This window comes from Seriola lalandi, unplaced genomic scaffold (assembly GCF_002814215.2).
Source record: "Seriola lalandi dorsalis isolate HSWRI2012SDOR001 ecotype SW California unplaced genomic scaffold, Sedor1 jcf7180002054519, whole genome shotgun sequence".
Taxonomy (NCBI): Eukaryota; Metazoa; Chordata; class Actinopteri; order Carangiformes; family Carangidae; genus Seriola; species Seriola lalandi.
The window spans coordinates 2,806,943-2,816,568 of NW_019525072.1; the positions used below are offsets into that span (position 1 = coordinate 2,806,943).

Below are 9,626 nucleotides of genomic sequence, written 5' to 3' on the forward strand. Positions count from 1 at the left end.
GGAAAACTGTTTTCACTGGATAATGTCCCTTGTTTTTATTGTTAAGAATTAATGATTCTATTCACACGTTTTCACATCTTCAAACAAAATGATATAAAACATACTACTGTTGTACTGCGATGGATAAAACTTTATTTTGAAAAATGTTCTGAACTATTTTTTTTGCTACTTTGATTGCAGCGCCCAGAGTATATTTGAAGAACTCTTAGACTTCTGCACCGTTTTTAAAATGTTCCTAAACCTTGTGATCCCTGAAGGCTGTAGCCAAGTAGAACATTGCAGATGTGTCAATCAGCTCTTCCTCTCTTGTGTCACTAAAGCATATGTGTTTATGTGTGTGTGTGTGTTTTCTCCTCAGGATGAAAGATGGAGTTGAGCTGAACAGAGAAACTGCAGGTTCAAAGTACAGGTTTAAAAAAGATGGGAAGAGGCACATTTTGATCATAAATGAAGCTACTAAGGAAGATATTGGAATGTACCACGTCTTCACCAATGGTGGAGAGTCGAAAGCAGAACTGGAGGTTGAAGGTAACTCTTCTTCTGTTCGAGTCACTGCCAGTCAGTGACATTTCTTCTAAACAAGTAAAAACTTAGCGTGAGTTCTGTGGTTTTATACTGAGCTGCCTATTACAAACCAACTTGAAATGCAACAGGGAAATTACATCAAACCAAGATTACTTCATAAAGAAAAAAACTACATGAGCAATTAAAAGTCCCATTTTGTGGAAAGTAAGATGATTAAAAAATGGTTGTAGGTGCTATATGAATACTGTGAAAGCATCAAAGTGCTCAATCCACGGACAAAATGCACACAGCCTGTATTCAGAAGCTGAGCCTTAAAACGAGCTGTCAGGACTTTCGTAACATTGTGATGTCACAAAGAAACAGTCAACACACTCAGCTATGCCCCCAGCATGGCCCACCTGAACCCAGCATCCAACCATGCAGGATTTGGTTTCTCTGAGTGTTTACCTGAAATCTGCTATATTTTTATTAACTCAGTCAGAAGACGCTCAGAGTCTCCTCTCTTCTGATTGGCTCACCGACCTGTTGTTACTAGAGCTCCAGAGAGAAGCCTGACAGAGGAGATGTAAAACTACATTGAGATTATTTTTGGTATTTAAAACCACAAATATATCTTCTTATGGATCAACACTTCAAATAAAACACCAGAATAGTGTAAAACATGGGACCTTTAAAATCAAACAACCTAAATGTATTGTCTATAGTTAAAAGCTTCAACACGTAATCAGGGGTGTGCTAAAATGAGAAAATCAGTACTCTTAGCAGCAAGAGCAGTAAGTTACAGACTATCAGCTGGTGTATAAAGTTTACTAACAAGTATTTCATACATGGCTCTATAATTAGGAACTTGAAGAAAATTTACACATCAGCGCATGTTGATGTTTTCCATTCTGACAAGCATGAAAAGCAATAAATTAGTCATTACTCATGTCATAATTAATATTACTTCATTAATCTCTTGTATCAGTTGTTCATCACACTATTCGTCATGCTCATTTTCTTTTACGCCTCCAAAACCGATGGCTGGGTCCCGTCTTGCCCTTCAGATATCAGGCAGTCACTGTTAAATGCAAGCCAGACGAATCTCCTAAATTGATTCGAATGCAAGAAGACGTCTGGCCTTCCTCCAGACTAGGCACTCCAGTCATAGTTAGAGTGCACCAGGTGGCCAATATGAACATAGTGTTGCAACCTAAATGGCTAAATAGACTGCTTGCATAAGGTGCACGCCGAGATCATGGAGAAACACCTCATTATTGTAGTGTCCCACAGTGAGTCATGTTGTAGCTGACATTCACAGGAGTCAAGAAAACATAGCCTGGGGGGAAATTGGCACGTTGTTTTTCATTTTTTTTTAATAAACATATGGTCCCCCACCCCATTGTAAAAAAAAAAAAGCAAAAAAAAGCCATTTTTATACTTTTTGGTGAATTCACGAGAAATTACATAACTGACTAAAATGTGGAGGTGCTGGTAGGCGGTTTTTTGTACATTTGGACAGACAAGCTAGTTGTTTCCCCATTTCCAGACTTTGTGCTAAGCTAAGCTAACCACTGGCTAGCTCCAGCTACAAATTGATTGTACAGACATGAGGGTGGCATCAATCATCTCATTTAACTCCAAGAAAGTGAGAAAGCTTATATTCCAACATGTTGAACTATTCCTTAAAAATCAGGAATTACCAGTGGATTAGATTAGATTAGATTTTAATTTCTTCAGTGCTTCACACTTCTGAAGTATATGTGAAGCTCAGTTCTTCTCCCTTTGCATGCTGAATTTGGGCAAGTAATGATTACTGCATTACTGCAGTGCATTTAAAACTTATAGTCACGGGCTGTATTTATCTGAATGCTACGATATGTAGTGATCTATGTTGGTGTGTTTGCTGCAGATAAGGAGCTGCAGGTTCTGCAGAGCATAGCTGACCTGACAGTGAAGGCTGCTGAACAGGCTGTATTCAAGTGCGAAGTGTCTGATGAAAAAGTGACGGGGAAATGGTTCAAGGACGGCGTCGAAGTCCACCCCAGCAATCGCATCAAAATGACACACATTGGAAGGTATTATATCAGACTGCTGTGGCTCCATGTTTGAATGTCAGGCAGCAGTTGCTTTGAGCTCTCTGTCCCAATTGTCATGTGCTGCTACACGTACAATCACATGCAGACACAGCACACAGACTCACACAATGATAGAGCTATCACAATAAGCACTGTCTGTCCCATTCACTGGCAAACTATTACCAAAGGGTTTTCCTAGTTGTTTGACCCATTTCTTGGATTTTGTAGAGCTCTAACCTCTAAAAACACACACACACACACACACACACACACACACACACACCCCTAGGGTCTGATGTTTCTCTCAGTAATCCCTCGCTCAGAGCTGCCTATGGCAGGAGATATGCCAAGGCGACAGCGGTCACACAAGGTGAAAGCCATTTAGTATGTTTCTCACTCTGCGATATTGCCTCATGGAGTATGTTGCCAGGGCAACTGTCTTTTGCATATATGCGAGTCACAACGAGTGTTGTCTCCTTGGTTACATCTGGTAACATGTCTCCAGGATCCACAAGCTGACGATTGATGACGTGAAGCCTTCAGACGCTGGAGATTATACGTTTGTCCCTGACGGCTACGCTCTTTCTCTCTCCGCAAAACTCAACTTCCTGGGTGAGAGCGACATGCAAACACAAATAGGCATCTGATGTTTTTACGGAATATGAGCTAACCACATATATTTTTCTCCTCAGAGATCAAGATTGACTATGTTCCCCGACAAGGTAAGTCTTGTTTTCTCTAGAATATGTACATTTACATATATTACATTTATCTTATTGTTTACGGTTATGTTTGGGCACTGGCAGTACTTGGTTAAAGGAAAGATTGTGGACTGGTTTAACACAGAAAAAGTTCAGTGACTCCGGACACCATCTTTCAATCACCTGTGTGAACACTGGCTCAACCTGCCAACTGGGTTGAGGAAAAGTTAGTTTTGAAAAATTTAAAGTAAGGATATGTTTGCACTAGGTATCTACCTGAAAAGAAAGTGCTAATTTTTTCCCACAAACATCAATATGCTGTAAAACTAAGTTTCTGGCTGCGGTAAATCGGAGTGCTTTGCTTCTACTTTTTTTGACACACCCGGCAGTACCTGTGGTACACTGTGACGTCAGCAAGGTAAGTCGTTAAATCACCGGGAGTCAGCAAAAACAAGACTTCCAGCTGCTATTAAGTTGCTCTTTGAACTTCTTTCCGATCATGAACTGCAACACTGACACAATACTGCAGGTGTCCGTCTTTGAAGAGATAACGCAAAAATGATTTAAAGTGCGCATGACATGAAATAAATTATTCAACTGGTAAAATGCTGGTAACAGTCTCCCCGGCTCCTAGTGGACACACGCCCTAGCTTGCTTGTTTAGCATCACCCACTTCGACATGATGCTGCTCCCAATGTAAATGCTAAAGCTCAGTTTTCTACCAGAGCAGAGTGATCTACTCTGAAAACAACAGAAGCATCAGAGCAGTTATTTTTCTAACCTGACTCACCTCTTTCCTCCCATCTTCTCCTCTAATGACAGATCCTCCCAAAATCCACTTGGACACCAGCGGCACTGGCAGCAAGAACACCATCACAGTGGTGGCTGGAAACAAACTGCGCCTTGACGTCGAGATCACAGGAGAGCCGGCGCCCACCGTGTGCTGGATGAAAGGAGACCAAGTGAGGGAGAACACAGAGGGATTCTCACCACTCACCTCATACACACTCAAACACACGTCAGATACTTTCTACCTCTGTGCGTCAATCAGAGACTCCAGCCGTTAGTCACAGTACAAAAGAAGAATGACACATGAATTAGAGTGGGGAGGTTGCATCACCTTTCATTGTGGCAGCTGTGCGACACCGTTCTCTTCAACAGTGCCCTTTGTTCTGTCTGTCTCTGTCCTGCCCGGTGTGATAGGTGTTGTCTGAGGCCGAGGGACGGGTCCGCGTGGAGACGAGGAAGACCCTGAGCAGCTTTGTAATAGAGGGGGCGGAGAAAGAAGATGAGGGCCACTACTCCATCACCGTGACTAACCCTGCTGGAGAGGACAAGGCTGAACTCTTTGTCAAGATCGTGGGTCAGTGGATTCTTCTAATTTTCCTGCCTTTTGTTGCTCCCATCCTCTTTTTCCTGGCTCGCTGAGAGTGGGATGGTTCTGAGCTGGGACTGGGTAATGGTCGGAAAATATTGATGCAAAATGAGTGAAAATAATCCCAAATTACCACTGTTGGTTCCATTTTTTGAAACCCTGCAACATATGAATGTTGCATATTGTAGCCAGACCTGTATTCAGAAATGCTGTACATGTACTGAATATTTGAATGTTTTTAGATATTCATGGCAGTTTTACGTTTATTTTCACATAATTAAAAAAAAAAACTAGATAATCGTAGGTTAGGTTATTGTTGTGCATTAATGCAGATAAATGCGAGTGTTACCCTGTAATCATGACTGCATAACTGTGATACCTGTAAAAGCAGAGAGCATGTTCATTGTGAGCATGGCTTGTTTTTAAAATTGATAACGCATCAGTAGTGTAAATGTACAATTTAAAAAGTAATTATATACCATAATCTTAGCCCTAATATTGGCAGAGAGCATATTCAATGTGATGGCCTTCAAGCTCATTCAGGACATGAATAATAACCAACGACTGGAATGTTGTTAAAACATATTAAAAGATCTAAAACACTACAGCATGCGTTGAAAGACTATGCTTTGCTATATGGTTGGCAGTAGTGGTGAAGTATACATGATTTGGCGTGCTGATACAACATTTTAAATACACATTTGACAAAAAGTCAAAATTATTTGATTTGGTAAAAAATAAAAAAGAAGAAGCTTTGAACATATATATAGGTTTAAATGGGATAATTTCACTCTGCAACTCTCACCTGCATGCTTCCTTACATACCGTACTGCCTAAAAATCCCACTTCCTCCCACATCCAAGCCTTCTCTCATTTGACTCTCTGTTTCATCTCTCCTCATTTTCCATTTCCGACTGTAACCTGCCTCTCCAGATGTGCCCAACCCTCCTGAGAATGTCAAATGCACGTCAGTTGGCGAGGACTCTGCCACGATCACATGGGACCCTCCTGCAGTTGACGGCGGAGTTCCCGTTAAAGGTACCCCTGAAACACAGCATCTAATGTTCACATCTGATGTCTTCCTCCCAGGGGGAAACAGCAGTTTACAAGCCTCTGTGTTTATTACAGTGCAATGTTTTTTAACTCCTTTCCAAAGAACCGCTGAGCCACTTTTAATGATTTCACCGTATGTTGATATCGCCTCCTCCAGGGTACCTGATGGAGAGGAAAAAGATTGGCTCGTCCAGATGGACCAGGCTCAACTTTGATGTTTATGAGTCCACCACGTACGAGGCGAAGAAGATGATTGAGGGCGTTCTTTATGAGATGAGAGTGTTTGCAGTCAACGGCATCGGCGTCTCTCAGCCCAGTGCAAGCTCGAAGCCCTTCATGCCCATTGGTGCGTTGCCATTTGTCATTAGCAGAATGGTTAATTAACAGAGGTTTTGCACACAATGCTCATTGAGGCAGCTTAACCTACCTCCCATCCCATTTACACTGGGTATTAACGTATTAATTAGCTCCTGTCTCTCTCAGCCCCCACCAGCGAGCCCACTCGTCTCATCGTGGATGATGTGACAGACACTACCTGCGCACTCAAGTGGCGTCCTCCAGAGAAAATCGGAGCAGGCGGCATCGATGGTTACATCATTGAGTACTGCAAAGAAGGAAGTAAATATACGCAAAAATAGACACCACTGAATACTAAGGTGTTATTGAGGGTTTATCATTTGTAACTAATAGTGGCATTAAATCTATAAAGCATTAAACTGATGCAATGTAGATCTATATTAGTTTTGGGTTATTAGTTAATTAAGGTGGGAAAAATCCGTTTGGTTAATGTCCATTCTTCTCCAGCACAACTTTCTTTATCTTTTTAGCTGTGAAAACCCTTTTTAGCTAGCTAGCATTCACGCTGAAGGAGGATACACCAGCCGACGAGATTTTTCAGAAACCCAAAAGTTGTCGGCACATCTGTCTAACTTTCCTACCAACAATAATAACCATTCAATTAAATGATAATGCATCATGTGTTAAATCACAGGGTATGTTAAAAAAAAGCCCAACTTGACACCTAGCAAATCTACAGTGTTTTAGCTTTAGCCTTAGCCGCAGTGTTTCACAATTATTTCATGTCATGTGCATATTTAAGCCCCCTTTTACAAGATTCTCATTTTCAGGTCAGCCATAGACGTTTTCAACAAGCTCCTAAAGCTAATGTCAGCTAAATGAGCTAACCAGCTACAGCTAATAAAATATGTCACTGACAATCATCATTTCATTCGGCAAACCTGACAGTTGCCAGGTAGAAATGGGAAGTCTATTTTTGTCAACTTACGTCGGATCACTGTAAACAGCATAATATCCTACGTGAGGATGTAAAGCTTGACAGGTGTAGAAACAGAAACTTGGGGGAGCAGAGTTTAGCAAACAGTCAATTAGTGATCAACATTCACACCTGATTCCTGATGATCTTCTCAACATTACCCTGAGACCAGAAAACCAGACTGATTCTGTTTTTTCTGGTCTGTTCCTTGTCTGATCCGACTCATCCCTCAGGTGACCAGTGGGTGCAGGCTAATGAGGAACCAGTGTCAAAGAACCAGTACAGGGTGAAGGGTCTCCCAGTGGGGGAGAAGATGCTATTCAGAGTGGTGGCTGTCAACATCGCCGGGCGCAGCCCCCCCGCCACTCTCTCCCAGGCCATCACTATCAGAGAGATCATGGGTGAGATACATGTTTTAACTCGTCTGCCTTTTTTTAAAATCCAACATATATTTTACTGATATATGGATATATTTCATATTGTTCATATTAAATCTGTTAAAGCTGTAACAGAAACCTATTTTGGTACCAGTACAGTCAACAGTTAATTATCAAGTTTACCACTTATCTGTAATAAAATTACTGTAAACCTTCTCATAGATTGTTTCTTAACCACATACTACATCTAAGAAGGATGTATGTATTTTCATGTCTCATTAATTTATATTTATGGTACACACACAGTCATAACCAAACACATAATATACAAACTGTACATGCTGTACATTTAATACAGCTACACTCCCTCACACACCCACAAACCCCACTCCTCTCATCTCCACTTGCCGTCTGTCCTGTGTCCACCCCCCAGAGCATCCTAAGATCCGTCTGCCTCGCCATCTGAGAACCAAACTCATCGCGGTTGTGGGCGAGAAGGTGAACTTGGTCATCCCCTTCCAGGTTAGTCCAAATCTGGCCAAGCTCCTGCTGGTTTTTTGCTCCTGCTTTGTATTTTGTTAATTTTTTTGTCAGTCTAAAAGCAGACTTTTGATTATACGGACTAGATTAGACAGAGTAACAGAGTAAAACCAGTTCTGGCAAGCTTCTGCTATACAAGGTGCTTAAAGATTACAAGGTTGCTTTCCCACTGACCTTGTGCTAAATGGCCAGATCAGACTCTAAATTTGGTTTATTTGAAAAATGGACAAAAATGCAGCAGAAGCCTAAAAAGCCACTCCATGATCCACATAAAATAGGTCATCGCACAGGGGTTTCAGGTGAAGTCTGGAGTGGTTTATTTGAAGTAAAAACTCAACTGTGCCAAGAAGACAGACAAGAGATATGTTTAAAACAGCCTGTTTTCATTTACGGTCGCCCATAGTTTTCTGTAACATATCCAAATGAACTTTACTTGCGTATTCTTGAGAGAGCAAATAACCAAATAACTGCTTAAGACATCCCTTCTGCTGCAATCTGATAGGGCAGTTTTTTTCCCTCTGAAATGCAAATCAGATCTGTAAACCCTGCAAGTAGCAGAGGGAGCAGCAGCTCAAAGGGCACAAGGAGCATCACATCATTTGACAGCAGCTTGCAAATTGTTGTAATGGTGAAAAGAAGCGAAGCATAAGTAGCAAAGGGGGAAGCCATTGTTATAAATAAAAATAGACAAGAGAAAGTGAGCCTTAGCTCGGCTTGCTTTTGAAGAAGCAAGATGAAAAGCATACTCGGAGACAGAGGACGTGGCTTCACGACGCTCTCCTGGGAGAGAAGAGCACCCACGGCTCTGTGGACAGACTCTACTCATGATGGAATATGTTTTCTAACTAAGGCTGAGACATGTTTAACCAGAACAGGACGCAACAAAACAGTTCATAGCCAAAACATGATGAATTTTCTGTCGCAAAAAAATTAAAAACAGTGTTCTTTGAGACATTAATCACAAGACTAATTCACAGATTTCTTTGTCTTGATTCCTTCCTGTCGCTGTGACTGCAGGGTAAGCCTCGCCCCATCGTGAACTGGCTCAAAGACGGCGTTCCCCTGGAGGACAAAACGGTGGGAACTCGCACCAGTGAAGTGGACAGCATCCTCTTCATCCGCTCGTCAGAGAGAACCCACTCTGGAATTTACACGCTGTCTGTCCAGATCGAGAACATGTCGGATAGCGCTGACATACACATCCAGGTCGTAGGTCAGTCCCGTCATGGCAAAGACAACCCTCTTAGCTCCACCTTGATGCTCCCTGTTGCATGTTCTCTCATTAAGATTAGAACACCGTGCATGGATCCTGCTTCACATTCACTGTTAATAACCCGTTTGGAGGGGGATGTTGGCTTGAGGCCAAATCTGTGACATGTCATGAGTTTCTCTTTTTTTTTTCCTCTCAAAGTTGATGATAATTCCTAATTTCATACTCCTAAGGATCTGTGACTCAAAGTAGCAAATCATCAAAGCGCTGATTCCCCTCTCTCGAGTAATCCTTGCTCTTGCACTGCTACATGTGGCCCGCCAGCTCATTCCTCAGCTTACGGCTCGTCTCCCCGGGTCAGGGTACCGGGGGTGGATTATTTGGCGGGGCTCCGCTGGGATTATTTGCGTGTAGACTGGGATTAGGTTTGGATTTTGAGGGCTACTCTGTCACTTCCTCTGCTGAGAAGGTTGAGCTAATGAGAGGCTGCAGCTCCTGTGATCAGCCCCCCCCCC

The 9,626-nt window shown here is 42.1% G+C and overlaps 1 protein-coding gene across 3 annotated transcripts in view; it reads left to right on the top strand.

Annotated features, from left to right (window-relative positions):
• The window catches only part of mybpc2a (myosin binding protein Ca), a 36,334-nt gene that overhangs the window by 21,200 nt on the left and 5,508 nt on the right, over positions 1 to 9,626 (top strand). For all 3 annotated transcript variants that reach the window (XM_023413825.2, XM_087175968.1, XM_087175967.1), the window contains 12 exons: positions 359 to 528; positions 2,417 to 2,582; positions 3,088 to 3,194; positions 3,275 to 3,304; positions 4,106 to 4,245; positions 4,487 to 4,646; positions 5,592 to 5,696; positions 5,869 to 6,057; positions 6,195 to 6,329; positions 7,218 to 7,385; positions 7,795 to 7,883; positions 8,919 to 9,114. In XM_023413825.2, coding sequence (XP_023269593.1) covers positions 359 to 528; positions 2,417 to 2,582; positions 3,088 to 3,194; positions 3,275 to 3,304; positions 4,106 to 4,245; positions 4,487 to 4,646; positions 5,592 to 5,696; positions 5,869 to 6,057; positions 6,195 to 6,329; positions 7,218 to 7,385; positions 7,795 to 7,883; positions 8,919 to 9,114 — 1,655 coding nt within the window. The remainder of the gene's footprint in view (positions 1 to 358; positions 529 to 2,416; positions 2,583 to 3,087; positions 3,195 to 3,274; positions 3,305 to 4,105; positions 4,246 to 4,486; positions 4,647 to 5,591; positions 5,697 to 5,868; positions 6,058 to 6,194; positions 6,330 to 7,217; positions 7,386 to 7,794; positions 7,884 to 8,918; positions 9,115 to 9,626) is intronic.